At 34.8% G+C, this 20218-nt stretch overlaps 2 protein-coding genes across 2 annotated transcripts; both read right to left on the minus strand.

Annotated features, from left to right (window-relative positions):
* Nucleotides 1-4277: 4277 nt before the first annotated feature.
* On the minus strand, nt 4278-10716 carry LOC141698524 (transcription factor TGA9-like). The gene is made up of 13 exons (XM_074503230.1): nt 10411-10716; nt 10147-10308; nt 9922-10016; nt 9453-9529; nt 8876-9157; nt 8279-8323; nt 8112-8171; nt 7934-8011; nt 7774-7828; nt 6934-7205; nt 6496-6717; nt 4777-4919; nt 4278-4531 (listed from the first exon to the last, which is right to left on the minus strand). Exons 2-13 carry the CDS (start codon nt 10281-10283, stop codon nt 4423-4425), a joined length of 1575 nt encoding a protein of 524 aa, XP_074359331.1. The 5' UTR covers nt 10284-10308; nt 10411-10716; the 3' UTR covers nt 4278-4422.
* Nucleotides 10717-17416: 6700 nt separating this feature from the next.
* On the minus strand, nt 17417-18181 carry LOC141696135 (uncharacterized). The gene has a single exon (XM_074500321.1). The coding sequence runs from the start codon at nt 18179-18181 to the stop codon at nt 17417-17419; it is 765 nt and encodes a 254-aa protein (XP_074356422.1).
* Between the last annotated feature and the right edge of the window lie 2037 nt (nt 18182-20218).

A 20218-nucleotide genomic window follows, 5' to 3' on the forward strand; every position in this document is an offset into this window, starting at 1 on the left:
TAAATGACAATCAAAGGGGAGTGTTATAATTGATTGTAATTTTTAAATCAATGGTAAAATAGTAAAGCTAGTCTTAGGAGTAGAAATTTTGATAATGCATTTAATGTTTTTGTTCTTCAACTTGGCTATAAATACATGGTTTTGGTGAATGAAAATTTTGCACCAAGCATCTTATAAATATGCTCTCTATCTCCCTCCGATTATCATTCTTTCCCTCTCAGATTTAGTAGCCCCTTCTAAAATATTAAAATTAGTATATTATAACATAAGTATATTTATCTCTTTTTTGGTTGGTTATAAATAAAATTCATATGTTTCTTAATTTGCACTAAAAATATAAGTGATTTTCAACTTTTGATATGTGATTACCCAAACTTCTACCGGTTAGTGTGACTGGTCCTCCTTGTAAGAAGCAAATCATTCAAAAATCTTCCCTCCATCCAGGGAAGGTGGTAAATAGTGATTTTACCTTGTTTGCATGTACAATAACTAATATTTTGTTTAAAATTTACTTCAAATTTTATTATTATTTTTTAAGCAAATTTTTATATTTAAAAATCAACATTTTGGTGTATTTCTATTAGTCAAATTCCATATATAGTAGGCTCTTTCTTAGTATCGCACTTTGTTACAACTTCAAATTTATCTATAATATATTTCATGCTAACAGTGGGATATTTATCTTGCTTACTATTTGTATTGCTATCAAAGATATTAAGCATATTATATACGTTTGCTACTTCGTAAAACTATTGTAGGAGCTCCTCTTTTTATATTTTTTACCCTGTTATTTGTGTGTTGTACTGCTCTCTTCTTACTTGTACTTTCGTAATTAGAAATTATCTTAGTGCTACTCTATAACAATAGTACCTTATGACATTGGGTCTCTTCTTCTTGAATCCTCATTAATCACACTTTTATAGAACTTCCGAAATAAAACTCTTTTGAAGTTAGTTTAGTCACTATTGTTGGTTTTACGATCACATTTTATAAGCTCGATATAATCTTCTTGCATAACAAAATTAGGATGCTCACCTACTGGTTTACATTACCTAAATCTTATAAATCCACGTGTCCCCATTTACACCCATATCGAAATACTCAGATTTTTGGGATACTTCGTTTCTCAAAAATCTTAGCTATAAGTCATCTATATTTTTTGGTAGCCTCGTAAAAAATCGACAAAGTATTTGTTGTACATATACTTATTAGATAGAATATATAATATAACTAAAAACGTCAATTCCATTATTTAAATCGAAAGTAATAGAAAAGTAAGCTCAAATAAGCATAGTTATTGCATAATAACATTAATGTTCCAAATATCAAACATGTGAGAGGAAATAAAAACATAGGTATGATAAATATCAAGCAAAGTTATCAATCTTAATATCATTTTCGTTATCAATCTTAATATCATTTTCTTTTTAATGTGTACTGTCATGGGTTGGATCGAGTCATGGTACACCAAAAACGTCCTAAATCGGGCGCCTGACGAGTACCTTCGTGACAACTAGTCGTCGACAAGTAGAACTTCAAGAACCTTGGCGCCGGAGTACCTTCGCGCCGATTAGTTGTCTTCGTGATAACAGTGCTCTCTACTGTCTCTAGTCCATTGTTTAGTAGAAATTTCTTTGTTTCCATTGGGCCGTAGATGCATGCACTCTACTTGTACTAAAAATGTATATAGAAGATGTGCATGCTCTAAATGATGGTCTCTGCCCCTGCACAGGAATGAGGTCATTGTGGTGCTATATTTTTTGAGTGTAGGAAGTTATTAGACCGACGATTATGTAGGTAGAAAAGAATGGAACAATAAGTAGATATTACAGTAATAAATTATTAAAATTATGTTTTCAATATGATAACTGTGGACGGTGCGAAGTCATTCATAGTTTTGAGGCTAGTTGACAATGGTTTCTCTCAATTTAATTGAAGCTTTCTCTTGCAGAGAAGGGTAGACCCAAAAACATGTGCAAGAACAATGCTTTTAGTTTTTATTATTGTTTCAGTTAGATTGTGTGGATGCTATAGATAAGTAGAAAGGAGTTGTTTGTTCTTATGCTTGAGAACTGATCAAACATATAATCTGACTCCTAAGTATTTACTATTGTTACATTGTGATGTATTTATTTACAGATTTTAATTATCCAAATTATGTCTGTTTTAGCACTCTTATGATCGTCGGAACTCATTAGTAATCAAACAAAATACACCCCAACAATAACACCAACCAAAAAATCATGAAATGCTCAGAAATAAGATTTTTACATTTTGTAAAAAATTAGGATGCAACTTTCTTATGATATGTTTTTGTTTATATGATTATTTTGATACAATAATGTGTAAACGGGAGAATTCTTTACTCTGGATGGGAATAAATTGTGTATTAGCTTAAAGTACGAATTTATGAGTGTTTTAGCCAAGTCTTCCTTTCGCACTTCTCCCCCTCCTCTCTAATCATAGGTTTATCGAGCCGTATGTGGACGTTACCGCTCATACAGCTCGTAATTCATTCTTCAAAGAGAGTCATCAAGTGCTTTACCTTTAACTGAGCATACTCTTGTGAAATGCAGAGAGTTTGAAGATACTGGGAGGACCTGCCTTAGAGAAGGTGCTTTGGAAAATATTATATTCTCCCTCTTCAACGCCCTGTTTCAGATTCTGTTGGTAAACAGTAAACACACCTCCCGAAGTTCCAATTAGACGTATTCGCGAACAACCTCAAGCTCGACTCGCTAAGGGCTCGGTTCAGCTCGGTTCGTTAAGGCCTCGAACTCGAATACAAAATTGTGTTCGTTAAGAAAATGAGCTCGAGCCGAGCTTTTGTCATGTTCGGCTCGCGTTCGGCTCGGGACGCCTCGAGCTCGGCTCGGTTGGGCTCGAAAAAATTCAAAAAAACTCGCATTTTGCTCGTTCGTTAATGAGCTGGAACACGGTTTTTTGTTTGTTAAGAAAGCTCGGCTCGACTTGGTTTGTAAAAAAAAAAATTAAAATTCAGCTCGATTCGATTAAAACGCGGCTCGACTCGGGTCGGCTCGTGAATTATCTGTATGCTACCCATAATTTCATCTTATTACCCTTGTCCCCTGTTCAATTGTATACACCTTCCATTTTGGGATGTCCGTCTCATTTGTATACATTTCCTCTGATTTGTGTATATTGCAGTAAATTTTAATAATATAAAAATTAGGCAAACCCTTGTATCCTCTACTTTTTTCCACGACATTCACTCTATATATATAATATTAATCTATTCCACTATTTTACTCAATTTTTTTACTTTTTTATATTAAAATTACCTGTTTTTCTAAACTACGTGTCACCGCCTGTATATATTTCGTTGGCACAGAGGAAGTAGTTGTTTATTCATTTCCGGCTTATAAGTTATAACAGAGAAGTGTTACCCTTGTTTTCATTCTGCATGAATGTATTGAGAGTGGGGGTACTTCCCCAGGACCCATAGATGATGGAACAAATAGGTTCAAAAGAGATTAGCTAAAATGGTAGAATAAATAAATATAAAATAACGGTTATTAGTTAAAATACAAGATGTTACACGCCTGTGAGTAGACAAATACTATATTATTATCATACAAATTTCGCATTGTATGTGAGTTTTTTGACCAAGTTTATTTCTTGATAATTCGTATGATGTAGACCGTAGCATATAAATTGTATTGTATACTTGAAATTTAAATTTAGACACAACAGCGTTGCCCAATATTCAATCACGAACACACAAAAAAATATGAAATAATATAAATTGGCGCAAACTTTTCAAGTACTATATACGAAATAAAACACACTAAAAAACAAGATACTAATTTAAATAGTAAAAATAATTATATTATACATATTAATTGATATTATATTCGATATATAATATTTGATACAACGGATGTCTGTCAATAATATTTTGTCGAAGGTAAATATCTTAATAAGGTTCAGGTAAGCTTTCCTAATCATCTAAGTCAACTCAAACAGTTCCAATCAAGTTTGTCAAATTGATATTAAAAATCTCAAATTCACCAGAAACCCCAGTTGTTGCGTACATTTGCGACTAAATCAGGCCAGAAAATAAGATTTAATCCAAATTTTACATTTTATGTAAAAAAAATCTTCAGTTTTCAATTTTCCAGAAATGAGTGAAATACAAAAACTAGTGGGTATGATGATTTTAGAGCTAGAAAAGAGATAAAAGATTCATGCGAGAAGAAAACGCGGGGGGATGTAATAAAATCACCTAGCTCAAATAAGTAATTTCAACCAATCCATCTAAAAGACATCTGAGATACATATTTTGGTTCACTGATCATTACAATCAAAGTTAGCTTCCTGAGTCACATGAAATAGATTTCCATTTACATCAGAAACTTCTAAAACAATTTTGATGATACAATTTCAGTCACCAATTGTCCATCAAAAGCTACCATATTGATTCTGCGAAGAAGATTGCATCTGCATCTGCATCTGCATCATATGCATGTCTGTGCTTGTCTGACAAGAGTTTTCTTCACTCATCATGCTCCTGCCAAAATGATTATAATGACTAATGAGTGATGCAACACGACTCAACCCCGACTCGATTTATGTTAACTACATTTGTAAAATGACATAGACATGACTAATCCCAAATTGTCAATCCTTTGAGTGCCACAACTGTAAGAAAGTTAATTACTGGACTTTGTTATCTATAAAAAAGCAGCTAGTAGCGCAATTTTAATGAACTAATTAAGTTATGGTTTTTTTTTAAGTTAAAAAGATAAATCTCACTCTCGAGGACGCGAAGCCCAGAGGGAACTCAAAGCTCGTAATCGTGCATAGTATTCTCCAATGATCAGAAAACATCTTGCGGCTTGACGAACAGTGAGTATCCGCCGCAGTTGGTGAAGCGTTTGCTGCCTTAAATTGTCAGCCTGTAATATCAACATCAATGACCAACTAATCATAATCAACAAATGTTTAATATAGTAAATTTAATTTCAAAACAAGAGGAGACAAAATTATAGTATAAACAAGTATCATAATTAACAAGAGCAGGGACACTGTCAATGCGCATGCTAACATTATATATTAAATGAGTGTTGAAACCATTGAAGTTGTCGTATCTACAAAATTTGGACTAATATAATCATTCAATCAATATCATTTGATTAAAGTACATGAATAATGAGTTAAATACTGTGTCTGATAGCTCAAGCAGAGTGGTTTGTGTTTCATTATCAGCACACCGTCGAGAATGAATACACAGGAGAATCCAAAACAGACATTATGTATATTTAAACTTGGTGTTCACGATTAGGCAATGTATAATTTAACTAAACTATTATGGAGAGCAATATTCTATGGTTGAACTGAAATATATTCGAAATTATCCGAAGAGTAAACTACTCGGTATAATATATAGTTGAGAGGTACATCATACTAGAACTTCCAAATGTAGTATCGGATAAAGTTGACATGTGTAAGTACTTCTGCTGAGCATATTTTATTAAAAAAGAACTTATCATAGATGATGCTGTTTCCTCGATATATACATATCATTAGAGGGAAGAACCGAAGAAGTTATTCAAAATTTTAAAGGAAGTGATGCAAGAGACGTATATATTTGATAATCTCGAACTTTTATGTACTTAGTAGTTAGTATAATTTCAATAAACATGAAGACGGCATCAAGTAATCAAGAAGTCAAGAACTAGTGCAAAGAAGGGATGTCGATAAAATTTTGGCCTTGTCCTAGCCTTCTGATTTGTGACATTTGCTTTCTGAATTGATAAGAAAATCTATATTCTGCATATTGACATGGGGGAAAGAGAAATTATCATCCTAATTCTTTAAGTTACTGCTAGGAAAAGAAGCACCATTTTGATTTCATACAACTTCTATAGAATCTATATGTCCTCTTACTTTTCTGCACCTTTATATAATGGCTTACCTGTGTGGTATGTCTCATTTTCCTTTCAAAGAAGATCAAGTAATAAAAATTATCTTGTCCTTTCATATAAAATGTAATAGCACTTCCTGTAGTTCTTTTTTTCTCTCGCTCTTTATTCCCACGACAAAGTATATGAACATATGCTAAAAGTTAGGATAGAACAATTAGACATAAAAAAGGACAAGAAAGTTATCTGACACTTTTCTTTTTGATCAAAGTCTATATATTATTTGGGCAATTACAAAAGTTGGCAGTAAATGATAGGATAACGTAGCAGTACAGAAGTGATAGAAAGCTCTCTTAGCATAGCAGAGTTTACGGGTGCAATGACACAATAAAAAGCTTCCTTTATGTAAAGAGTATGCGGTTCATCTACATACTAAAGGTGCAAAGCATAAAAATCCAAGAAGTTGCTGTATTATTGATTTGAAGGAAAATATTTATCATGACACCTCCTTAGCTTTTGAAAAGGATTGGACAATGTTTGCAACTTACACTATGCAAATAGGATTTATATCTAAAAAGCAAAATGGATATTTATGCAATGATAAATATACCTGACGGACGAAACCTTCAAGGTTTGTAAGCTTGCCAAGTGCTACCGCCATATGATGCATTCCATCATTAATTGTTCCACTTGCTACTGTATCAATAAGGGACTGTTGAAGCTGGTCTAGACCTTGGGACAGAGCTTCCTCTGCCTGCTGAGAGGAATGTTGGAGACTGTATATTCCCACAAGTTGCTGCTCAGTTAATGGATCCATTTGCGCTATCAACGTCTAATCAATATCAATTTGAAATTACATAAATAAGAATGAATAATTTTCATGTTCAGAAAATATAGCATAGACCAGAACTACAAGGTTTTATAATTGTCATACATGACGACAGATTTTCCTGGACTGATATTGTAGTATCTTGATGCTGAAGATTAATTATAAACCAGACAATGTCACAGGCCACTTTACACGGAAACTACTATGTCAAAGCCTAACCTTGATGAGCTCAGAGGGACGGAAACCTCCCATCCACAAGAAGCAACGTTCAGCTGGAGTAGTCCACAATCCAGTAATGAGGTGGAAGACATCTGATTTTGCTGCCACCCCTTTTAGACGGAAAATCTCATCATAATGTGCAATATGTCCATCTACTATTACTCGGAGATCGCCATCTGATAAATGTGCCTGCAATCCAGTTCGTAGTTCTGCCATATGTCTGTGATCATCATCCAACCATCGTGCATATTCCATATCAAATAAAGCAGCACCTTCAAAAGATAATCAAATAGTGTTTAAATTCAGTAGTACTTATGAATGCCTTCTCTTCATTTTATGCATCAAATAACTTTTCTTGATTCAAGTAAATGTCCAGATTCGAGAACTTTATTTATCTGCTTTATGTGCAAAGGAACACTATGAGTCTCTAAATGACGTATATCACATACATATTATTTATTCGATATGTATGCTCTAACTATGTGTTATGTAACTTAAACAATTAGTACAATTATAAGCAGTTCTTATAAATTTCTATTGTTAAACTTTAACTGATTTACTAAAATATCAATGATAGTACTCGTCGGTGTGTGTGAAATAAAAGGGGGGGAACAAGTGGCAAATAGCTTGAATTGGATAGGTAGACTTTGCAAATAAATTTAAAGTATGTTTTTTCAAAAAACATTTGTAGAAGAAAGGGCCTCCACAATTTTTTAGTGAAATAAAGAAAAAGTTGTGAATATGGCAACCTTACCTTTCCAATAACATAGTTGCTCTTTAAGAAACATAAAAAGTGACATTTGTGGTAATCCCACTATCCAGGTAGTGTAATAAACTCACCTGGGCTCATGCTTCCTCCAGCATTGCCACCACTACCACCTCCCATAAACAAGCCCTATTGACCAAAACTATAAAACCATTATTATATATTTCAAAAATTAATACTGAAATAATTCTTGATATATAATTGTATTTAATTTATAATGATGACATTCTAAACCTGAGATCGAGCTCTTTGAAGGTCTTGCTCCAGCTGCGATAATCTTATCCTACTGGATTCCAGCTGTTGCACATAAGCCTGCACAAATAGATCACATTTCTGACCTCAAGGTTGAAATTTTATGGAGCATAAAAAAATAAGAAAACAACAAGACGTTAATTTTTTCCGATATTATTACCTTTTTCCGAAGTCTGCTTTTTCTTGCTGCTTCTCTGTTTTGAGCTAATCGTCTCAACGTCTGAAAACACATACATTAGCAGATTAAGCTTTTAGCGGTAAATCTTTAGTAAAAAGTTCAACTTATGTTATAAAGGAAAGAGGGTGAAAGTTTCAGTTCTGATCAACCTTTGGATCAAGCACTCTGTCAGAGATTGCACCTGGTCCTCTTCTCTGAAAAAGCCAAGAAGCAAGAAAATGGTAAGAGCAAATTTTAAGTCTATTTTAGCAGACAGTTTGTGTAGTTGATAAGCAGTGCTCACACACTGTACATGCATATCTGGTTTCTTAATGTTGATATGAGAACCAAATCTGAAATTTGATGTGCTCTATATTGGCTAGTCATTTAGTATCAATTACATGCAACTCAGTTATTTTTTCTCTTATTAAAATAACTTAAAGCTTAAAGCTTATGATAGATTATTAATAAGAAGGATCCATTTACATACTGTGTGTACAGTCTAGGAATTTGTAAAGGAAGTCATGATTATGTAAATAGAGTTGTGTTCAATTCTCTCTCCTATAGGCTATAGCCCATTACTTGTCAGAAAAATCATATCAGAAGAAAAAGATCTTCCTCTGTTGATTTTTAGAAGGTTTTTGTTGTGATTATAGTACCTTTCATCTGAAAAGACACATAAAAAATACAGAGAGCAAGAACAAAAGATGCCACCTTTTTTCTACGTTCTTGAGAAAAGAGAAGAGTTACGAGAAAATTTTTAAAACCTTTTCAAGAATAGTATTTGAAGATGGTTGAGTTTGTGATGGTCCTGAAGATGATCTTGGACTGTCACTTGCCATCTCTGCAAGCTGTAGCTGCTGGTGATGGTGGTGGTGATTTTCTTGTGGGAACTGAAGATGGTTGTTATGGTCAAAAGCCTGTAGATGATCAGAAGATAGTTTTGTACTAACTGGAGATTCTGGTTCCAAATGGCCCCCAGCTTTACTTGAAAGTGTGTTCACTGCTGATCCTGAATCAGTACTCTCTCCTCCTGACCTTGAACTCCCCTATATATAAAACAAACAGACAACCCATGAATAAAATGATTCCAAAAGGGTACCTGCACAAAATCCACAAAAGTACCCTTTTCTACAAAAGAAAAATGAATATAAATTCAAAGCTGGTAACACAAAAAAAGAGAATACAGAAGAAATCATTATGAGAAGTAGTACTTATATTGTGGTCCTTGTTACAGTTTTGAGTTCAAAGTTCTTTACATGAAGAGAGAAAAAGCCCACATACAAGTTAAAATAAAAAATAAAAATAAAGGTCAAAGATAAGAGTAATGGAGATTTAAACTACCCCTGGAGTTTGTTGAAGTTTCATAGGCCAAGAAGGAAACATTTCCAATGTTGCTGCAGGTTTAGCTGTATAAAAAGCTGCAGAAAATCACAAAAGCCCACAAAATCTCTAAGAATCAGCAAAACTTAAAGAGAATTTCAAGAAAACTCAAGTAAATATTATAGGGAACTCCTAAAGGCAAGTAACCTTATCTCTCCAACCCCCCCTTTTCACTTTTTCTTCTTCTGCAGTTATGGAGTTAGTAAAACATGCAAAGTAGACAAGTTTCCTTATTTGAAACCTTACACCATTCAACTCCTTTGCTTAAAAATGATTACTATGTTAAAATGGCAAAGCCCCATCTTGGCCTTTATTATAGACAGACATATTCAAACTTGTATCTCTATAGTTTTAGTAGTCAGTTATACTTGGCCAACGTCAGAAAAATAAAAGAAAAAGGAGGGAAACAGAAGTAAAGAAAGAACCATACATAATTTAGAATCATCATGATTAAGCTTTAAGTTTTGCAGCACAATAGCCTCTTCAAGTTCTCCAAAATCAAAAGCAGATCCTTCTTGATGATTCCTAAAAAATAAATCACATTCAAAACCCTTGTCAGAAATTTATAAAAACACACATTTCACAAAATACATAAAAGAATATATTTTTTTCAAAGAAATTACAAGAAGATAAACAAGAATATGTAGAACAATACATGAAGTTTGTATTAAGAGGAGGAAGGCCATGAGGAACTGCATATGGGATGTGGTGGTGCTGGTGATAATGATGAATGTTTGAAGGCCCTGAGTTTGACAAACCAGTATCTCCAACTCTATGACTATGACTCCCCATGCAAACAACTCTTTGTCAATACATTCTATCACAAGAAAAAGACAAGAACCTCAAAACCCACAAATATATAGATTGGAAAATGAATTATGTGGAAGTTCTTGGGAGAAACAAGGGGAAAAATACTTACCTGTTGGAGTTTTTGTAGAGGCAAACTTGAGCTTTCTAGCAAAATCTTGAAATCCAACTTGTGGGAAGGACACAAGAAACAAGAAAAATCAGAGCTTTACTTATCAAAGCATAGGTACATATGTTTGTGTGTGTATCTAAGAAGCCACCAGAAAGATGGTATAGTCTTTTTCTCAAGCACCAATCTATGCAACTTTTGATCTCTCTCAAGGGTCTCTATCTTGTACCTCTCTCCTTCTCTATGAAGAAACTATATTATTTTTGCATTTTTTTTGTTGGGATTGCTTTAGTTATCCCCTTGTGTACTAAAAGCAATTATGAGATTTTTAAACTCATCTTATGGTCAGAAGATCTTGTCCTGGCAACAAAAGTTCCCTCAGTCCTTGTGGCCTTTGTGGGGTTTGCAGACAAAACTTGTATGTATATAATAATGTAAAACAAATATATAATATTTGCATGTAAGGTGAACTTGTACAATTAAATATTTTAGGCTGGCCTTTTGCAGGAACCCACTAGAATTACTGACTCCTACTCCACTCCCTCCCCTCCCTATCTTTAAAATAAAACTAGTCCTATTGGCCCTTTTCCACAGCTCAAGTGAAGTTTACAAGATGTTCCACAATTTGTGATGTGTACACTATGTGCATACATGATAGTAGTATATGATCTTTAAAGTTTAACCATTCAGTAAAAAGTGAAGTGAGACAACATTTTATTTCCTCCCAATGACCCTGCAAAAAACTTTTGGAGGTAAAATAAACTCCCAAGAGCCCTTTTAGTACTACATATTTACAGGGACCAACTCAACTAGCATTATGGTGTTTTTAATATATTTTTTTAACCAACAAATTTAAACCACAATATTCACACAGAATAATTTATCCGCGATTTTAAATTACTGATAATTTGTACCCTAGAACAAATATAGGTAAGTTTTCTTATAATTGGAGTTTCTCTAAGGTGCCGCACTTCTTTCCCCTATTAAATTAAGATATATTAATTAGGTATATAGGCTAAAAAATTATAGTTTTTCCTCAAGATAATTAATTGCTAGAAGCCTAGAATAATCATGGAAATTTTATACTTTTAAATAGAGCATGTGTTAGATAGAAACAGAAATGAAGGAGCTTGTGTTTTCCTTTCATATACCTTCTAACTAATAAAACATTTAATAAACTCCGATAACCAAAACAGACTTGCACATAGTCTTGTATTTAATCCAAGGATTAGAGGTGGATTAGTTTGGTATTATCCTCTTTGTTGATGGGTCAACATCCATTTTCTGTCATTTGCTCAAAGCCATGCATGCCATGCCACATGAAGATTCCTTTCCATTAATAGTAAATCAGTTTAGTCCTTCTGTACAACTCCATAGTATAGTGGATTAAGCTGCAGGTGCTCCCTTATTAGGTGTGGCTAATCTCTAAATGGCCTCCTAATAAACTGCCCTTTTATATCACTAACCAAAAGTTTTTACCATTATTTAATCTTAAATATCAGATTAAAATTGGATAGAGAATGGATAAAAATGTAGAGGGACCATAATATACATATAATGTTCTGTTGGTCTACCATCTTTTTGTAATATGCCTATCTACCAATGATTGGCCAAGGAAAGTTTGTGGTGTAAAAGCTGAATCATTTCATGGTTTTTAGAAACATTTAAGAATTCTTATATTCCATTTAACCACATGGGAAAATTTATCTTTATGTAATTCTAAGAAACATAAGAGGATCTATGGATCTTGATTTCCTTCCAAAATCTATTACTATATAATTTTGCCTCATCTCTGTATAAGTTGATTGATCTAATTCACAATGATGTGGCTTGCAATATTATCTTTAGATTTGGTAAAAAAACAGAGCAATCTAGGTACAGATTTCTTTTACTACTTTCTTTCTCATAAGAATATAGAACCCCAAGTCAATGTGATTCTGTAGATTTCTGTTTTTAAATTTTTAATCAAGAAATAGACATTAGCATACTAAGGTGTTATTTTACTATTGGATTGATAAAGGTATCAATTCTGAAAATCAAACACTTATTTCAATAATATTTACTTGGAAACATTCATATGAAGAGACTGAAATTGATCTTTCATCATGATTCATGATGGCTGCAAGTTGCAACTTTGAGAACTCTGATAATATCTGTACTGTCAAGTCCTTCTTCTGCTCATCACTAATTCAGCATGTAGTCTAATAGTAATGAACTACTATGATACAGGACTGAGGACACTGATCTTTTTTACTTTTCAGATTTCTAATTTCACATTAGTCTGGATGGCTAGTGACAGGAAATTTGCCAAAATATAAACTGAACTGATAAAAGTTGCAGTTCTCAAATATAATATTTTCAATTTTATTTTAGTTGGTAGATCTATCATTTACATTTGTGTATGTCTTCATGCCCATGCATTACAGTTGCCCATCATTTACATTTGTGTATGTCTTTATTAGTTTATAAGTGGCTACTAATATTTAAAACAATTATGAATTATCTATGGGGAGTGTTCATGCATACAGATGTATTTATTCTTTGATTAGGTGGTAGTATGTTTTATTAACATTCTAAAATCTTTAACCCTCTTGTCCTCATGCATCCCAAGTAGAAGATATTTTAATCATCACTCAATTTACTTTTTTTTTTATAATGTTCACATCTGTATGAAGAATGTAGGCTCAGCCAAGCTTGCAGAGTGTAGGGATACTGCATTAGTACTATTTCAGTCCATATATTATCATGATTAAGATAAAGGTCATCTTAACATCAACAGCTTTAGCCATTGCATAGACAGAGAAGAGGACAAAGCCAGCTGCTTTAGTCTTCTAATGTTTTGTCAACATTTTGTGGCTTTAATCTCCAATATCTACTTAATGCTTTATTTTCTATTGTTTAAGGGAAGGAAATTAAATTAGATGCACCCACTAAACTTTTTGGGTATTTTAATTTAAAAACCAGTTACCTAGTGTTTAACACACCAATTAAATACTTAATCCCCTATGTAGTACTAATTAATAATGATATGAAAGCTTGACTCTTTATGTACACACACATAATAGGTAAGGTTGATGGTAATGGTGTCTGTAATCTTTGCATTTTGAATTTTCAAAGTTAAAAAAAAAATATTGAACCAGCAACTTTGTTCTGCTGCAAAACCAACTCAAGACATTTTATACATTGATTTCTCTGCAACTAGAAAAAAGAAGAGGGGAGGAGCATTGTGAGTGATCTTGTGCTCCGGTAGTAATCAACCAGGAGCTCACATGTCAGTGAAAACCAGTTCTAAGTAATAAGCAAAACTACTAAGCAAGACTTTCAGCCCTTTTTTAGTTCATAATCTAATTCAGGTCATTATTTAGGCCATCTGTCTAGTAGACATGAACTTGATAATCGATATTATCAATAAATTAAGCTGAAAATTGCCCACAAGGATGGCCATTCTGCGAGACTTTCTACATACTTGTCAATCTTGAGTGCAGCAAGGGAAGTGTGATATATAGTAATATCCTGACTAATACCATATGAGTGATTACCAGTACCTCTGCTAAATTGTACATCTACTTCGAAAGGCACCATACAGGGACGCACTTGAAAGTTCTTGTGGAGCGTAAATTTTACCACGCCATTGGACAAGTACTGCAGATAAATCACAGAGAATATAACTTCTCCTGATAACATGGCTATACTGCACAAATACATAACTGCTAATATATAATCTGACTAACTGAATCCTAAACTATAATAATAGTTTAACACATTATTAAATATAATTTCAGTCCTAAAGCATATATTTAACACTCCTCCTTGCTTTAGGAGCTGCAAACACCAATCTTTTGCCTTAGAAACTGAAACCTACTCATCGGAAATGGCTTTGTGAACAAATATGCCAACTGATCTTCAGACTTGCAGTAAATTAATGTCACAATCTCTTCTTTCTGCACTTCTCTTACGAAAAACAATTTTATGTTGAAATGCTTAGTTGTCCCATGAAACACAGGATCATGGGAAATAGCAATGGCAGCCTGGTTGTCAACAAAAATCTCAGTGCTTGCTTTTTGTTGTAGATTAAGATCCAATAAAAATTTTCTTAACCACAATGCTTGATTCACCGCCGCTGTTGTTGCAACAAATTCCGCCTCAACAGTAGAAGCAGTAGATTGAGCCACAGTTTCTTGTTTTTTCGATTTCCATGAGAACATACCAGATCCAAATGTAAAACAGTAACCCGAGGTACTTCTCATGTCATCAGTACAACCACCCAATCACTATCAGAGTAACCTACCAGCTTGAAATTCTTGCTTCTTTGAAATTTAATACCATAATGACTTGTCCCTTTAATATATCGTATCACTTTTTAGCAGCCTTAAGATGCAATTCACTTGCACAATGCATAAACCTGGACAAAACACTTACAACATTCAAAATATCTGGTCGTGTTGCTGTTAGATACATCAAACAACCAATCATGCTTCTATAGTATCCCTCATCAACTTTGTCACCGCCATCATTCTCACACAACTTCTCCTTCTGATTCATAGGAGTGCTTATTGCCTTGCACTCTCCAAAGTTAAACTTATATAATATCTCTTTTGCATACTTCTTCTGACATATGAAAATTTCATGCACAGCCTGCATAATTTCCATACCAAGGAAGAAAGACATCAACCCAAGATCTGTCATCTCAAAAACTTTCTTCATTTCTTGTTTAAGCCTTGTAACTAGGTCTGCATTATTTCCTATTACTAAAAGATCATCAACGTAAAGTGAGACAATCACAACATCATCATAATGATGTTTGACATAAAGAGTAGCCTCTGACAAGCTTTTTTTAAAACCCAAGCTCAACAAATGATCATCTATCCCAGGCTCGTGGAGCCTGCTTTAAACCATAAAGAGCCTTCTTGAGAAGATATACCTTGTTCTCTTCTCCCTTCCTCTTAAAACCTTCTGGCTGTTCAACGTAAATTTCTTCTTGCAAAACACCATTTAAAAATGCTGATTTTACATCCAGCTGATGGACTCTCCAATTCATTTGAGCGGCTATTGCAAGTAAAAGCCTTATGGTGTCCAAACGAGCCACTGGTGCAAAAGTGTCTGAATAATCCACACCAGAAACTTGAGAATATCCTTTAACCACGAGTCTTGCTTTGTGTTTATTGACAGACCCATCAGCATTTAGCTTGGTTTTATACACCCATTTGACGCCAATAACCTTTCTGTTTTCAGGCCTTCCCACTAGAATTCATGTATTATTTTTCTTTATCCTGGACAACTCCTCGTTCATTCCAGCTACCCATCTTTTGTTTTTTCTTGCTTCTTCATAATTTGCAGGTTCACAAACAGCAATGTTGCATCATTCATAGATATCAGACAGACTCCTAGTTCCTCTTACGGGGACATGATCCACCATTTCATTTTGCAAGTCAACATTTTCTTCTAATTCTTCGGTACTTGAACTAAGAAGATTGAATTTTAATTCCGTCATCAAATGATTTTTCTTCTCTGCAACGTCATTCCAGTTCCATTCCTCATTCTCCACAAAGTTAACATCCCTGGTAACAACAAATTATTCGCTTTGTGGATCGAATATTTTATAGGCCTTATTAACGTAGCCTACAAAAATACCCGGAGATGCTTTTTTGTCCAGTTTATCACGTTTATTCTGCGGAATATAAGTGAAACACAAACAGCCAAATATTTTAAGAAACTTTAGTGATGGTTTCTTATCATACCAGGTCTCGAATGGTGTTTGATCATTTAGTGCCTTCGTCGGAAGCCTATTCTGAAGAAATACAGCTGTATTTGTTGTCTCCTCCCAAAACGACTTTGGTAAATTTTTTTCATGTAGCATACATCTGGACATTTCCAATATGTACCTGTTTCTCCTCTCACTAACTCCATTTTCTTGTGGCGTGTAAGGAGCTATTAGTTGATGCTCAATGCCGGCACTTTCACAAAACTGATTGAATTCATTTGATGTGTATTCTTTTCCATTGTCTGATCTCACAATCTGAATTTTGCAGCCACTTTCATTTTCAACTCTTGCTTTGAACTTTCAAAAGACTTGAGATACTTTTGATTTAAACTTCAAGAAAAATATCCAGCACATTCTAGTGAAATCATCGATAAAGATAACATAATAAAGACTACCTTTTAAAGAAGGTGTTCTTTGCGGGCCACAAACATCTGTATAAATTAATTGTAGTTTTCTTGTTGCTCTTCCAGATACCTTAGGAAATGGTTTTCTAACAAGTTTACCAAATTGACATGCATCGCAGTTTGAAATCCTATCTTCAAAATCTGGAATATCTTCTGCCATCAATTTTGACTTCATTTGCAACAACCCTTTGTGATAATAATGCCCAAGTCGTTTGTGCCAAACTTCTGTGATATTTTCCTTGATAGTAAATGTTGATTGCTCCTCTTCCAATGGATTTAAAGAAAAACTATTTCCTTTCATTCTAACAATAAAAATATCTTGATTGGCTGTATCTTTTATTAAACAATGTTTGTCTTCGAAAATAACTTTAAATCCTCTCTCAGTTAGTTGACAAACACTCAACAAGTTTTGTTGAATATCAGGTACATAAAGAACATCATAAATAAGCCTAGTACCTGAACAACTTGCAATTGCAGCAGTCCCTTTTCCTTTTACTGAGATGTAATCACCATTTCCAATCCTAACTTTTGTGATATTGGTTGGCCTTAAATCTCGAAGAATTTCCTTGTCATTTGTCATATGATTGGTGCAACCGCTATTGATTAGCCAACTCCCACTTTCTTCACTACTTGCAAAACAAGTAGCCACAAATAATAGATCCTCCTCCTCTGGATCAGCCATCTTAGCGTCCTCACCTTGTTGTTGATTTTCATTCTTGCATATAATAGCTTCATGTCCCATCTGGTTACATTTGTTGCATTTAGCATCAGGTCTCCTCCAACATTTGAATGGAGGGTGACCCTTTTTTCCACAATATTGACAAGGAGGATAATCTTTTCTAAATCATAGTCTTTTATTTTCGAATCTGATCCCGTTACCTGTTGTAGAACCTTCTTCACTTGAAACATGATACTTTTTGTACACAGGCCTCTTATTTTTCCCATCGTCTTGATGCTTCATTGGTAGGGCTCCTTCTATAGATCCTTCTTGTCTCATTGCACGTCTCTGTTCTTGTGCTTGCAAGGCACTTAAGAGTTCTGTAAGTGTAATCTTTGACAGATCCTTGGTATTTTCAAGAGTAGTAATTGTGGCCTCAAACCTTTCGGGCACCGTGACGAGAATCTTTTCGACAATCCTGGAATCTGCTATTGAAGAACCTAACAAACTGACTTGATTCCCGATGTTAAAAAGCCTGTCAGCATACTCCTTTATTGTCTCTGTCTCTTTCATCTTTTGCAACTCAAAATTACGAATCAAATTCAACACTTGCATCCCACGAATTCTGTCATTTCCTTTGTACTCAGACTTGAGAAAATCCCATATTTCCTTCGCTGACTTTAGAGACATGATTCGAGTAAAAATGGATGCTGAAACTGCAGCAAACAAACAGGCTTTAGCCTTTGATTTCTTTATTTTCTTCTCCTTCTGTGCTTTGAACTGCGCCATCATAGCATTGTCAAAAAGTTCATGAATTTCGTAGTCTTCCACAACTGCTTCCCAGAGATCTAAAGCATCCAAATACGCCTCCATGCGCACTGCCCAAGTCTGGTAGTTATTTCCATCGAACACTGGTGGAACAATTGAAGAGAATCCAGATTCGACATCCATTAGTTGTCCAATACGTACAAACACAGATCCCTTAAGAAGAGAGCTCTGATACCATTTGTAAGTTATTTTTAGAAGAAACACAGATATATTATTAACTGATGAACATATTACAATATTTAAACTACAGAGAATATAACTTCTCCTGATAACATGGCTATAACTGCACAAATACATAACTGCTAATATATAATCTGCCTAACTGAATCCTAAAACTATAATAATAGTTTAACACATTATTAAATATAATTTCAGTCCTAAAGCATATATTTAACAGGCCAGTTCAAAGAAATTTGCTGATCTTAAAGCTGCATTAGAAGTAAATTTGTAAAGAAAACATTATTTCCAAGGCATTATGAGCCTGATAATTAAGCATGCACCTGTTATTGTACTTAGGATATGGAGTTCTCGCTTGAGTGTTGAGAAGTGTCCGGAGGACAACAGATTTGTTGAGGACCTTATATTATGCTACTTTGAGTGGAAAAAAATGCACGAGGAGAAAGAAAATATCAAGGCAATTTAGATGATTTATAGTTCTTTAGGATATAAAGGAGCGACGACCATTTTGTGGCGGCTGTTCTATTGCTCAGTGCAGATTTATTTGTTTCAGAAAAGGATCACCTTCCAAGCAAACTTACCTACAGACATCCTTTGCATTTATGTTGACATAAATACCATAAAACATCATTTGCATTCATATTGATATAAACATCCTTTGCTCCAAGCAGCTACTGCCTATACAGAAATGTCTGATATAGTCCTATTATCTTGTCAATTCTGTCAACACATATATCGAATATGTTCTGTTACATCTTGTACGATTATATTTATGGTATTTATATCAACATGAATGGAAAGGATGTTTTATAGATGCCTTCAAGTTGCCCAGTCTTATATTTTTTTATCATTATAAGTGTTGACGGAGGAATCTGGTAACAACAAATATTGAGGTTTCTCGCCGGAACTAAGATCTGTGACGGTAATTCTTTGCCGGAAACTTAAGCGGTGTGTGGTTGATTGTGGTTGTTTTAGGCTGAGATTGATCAGAATAAGTGGTGGCTCTCTTATCAGCTCTCAACTTCTTACCCTCTCAATGTGCCTACGTACCCTTTATATAGGGATCAAGCCTGACGTAGTTCTCGTAGAACAGGAAGTCTAATGGACTTAGACTTCTCATCCCTAGGTCCAATAGAAGCCCATCCAAAGTCCGTCTTCCGCTAGCTTTAGGAATGTCCAACTATGAGGCCCAACCGCGAAGGACCAAAGCTCGTTCGTAATCGTAGGACTTCACGGATAGTGCATTTCCCTGCGCAAGGATAACACTCCGCTACAGCTATCTCCCTTGATTTACGAACGCAGGTATAGCCACGGTTCACTCCAAGTGCCAGACGCGTCCATGTCCCCCGAATGAGGATAACCCACCAGATAACAGGAGAGGTGATCCCAAGCTCTTGGGTGCAAAGTGCAGGATGACTCCAAAGTTCTCCAACGAGGACACCCATTGAATACAAGAACAGAGCTCCCAAAGCAAACACCAAAGTAAACCCCGCATCCCCAACGAGGACACCCGTTGAATACAGGAGGAGGCCTTCAATCATCAGGCATACCCTTGGAGGCCTTCAAGCTTTTCACGGACATCCCCCTCATTGACCATCTCAAGGAGGGAATTCTTCAAAAAGTACATGCAACAAATACATTAGTAAAATAACCTCCATTGCTCCCCTCCATACAAGCTTTTCCCTGAAGTCCCCATTGAGAGCACAAAGATCAATCACAGGACGCGTCCTAACCTCTTGGGCGCGCCCTTCCATTTATAAATCCAACCCTGTTTTCCTCACCAATCGTTCCTCATAGCGTGCCAAAGCTACAGGACGCGTCCTAGTGGAGACAAGCGCGTCCTCCATCTTCCAATGCCATAAGATCACATTTACCAAATAATTTTCCCTATGTTGACGCGTCTACCACAAGTGGGCGCGTCCTGGTCCAAGCTTCACTATTACCACTCAATAGAGTATCAAATCAAATATAGGCGCGTTCTGG

This window comes from Apium graveolens, chromosome 11 (genome assembly GCF_009905375.1).
Source record: "Apium graveolens cultivar Ventura chromosome 11, ASM990537v1, whole genome shotgun sequence".
In the NCBI taxonomy this organism is placed as follows: domain Eukaryota; kingdom Viridiplantae; phylum Streptophyta; class Magnoliopsida; order Apiales; family Apiaceae; genus Apium; species Apium graveolens.

Bases quoted from the DNA above. Each gene is read 5' to 3' on its own strand.
- LOC141698524 (XM_074503230.1), bottom strand. From the start codon at position 10,283: ATGGGGAGTCATAGTCATAGAGTTGGAGATACTGGTTTGTCAAACTCA. The intron at 9,530-9,921 runs GTATGGTTCTTT...GATTTTCTGCAG, and splicing joins TCATGATGATTCTAAATTAT to CTTTTTATACAGCTAAACCT. The intron at 4,532-4,776 runs GTGAGATTTATC...TCATTTTGGCAG, and splicing joins TGGGCTTCGCGTCCTCGAGA to GAGCATGATGAGTGAAGAAA.
- LOC141696135 (XM_074500321.1), bottom strand. From the start codon at position 18,181: ATGGATGTCGAATCTGGATTCTCTTCAATTGTTCCACCAGTGTTCGAT.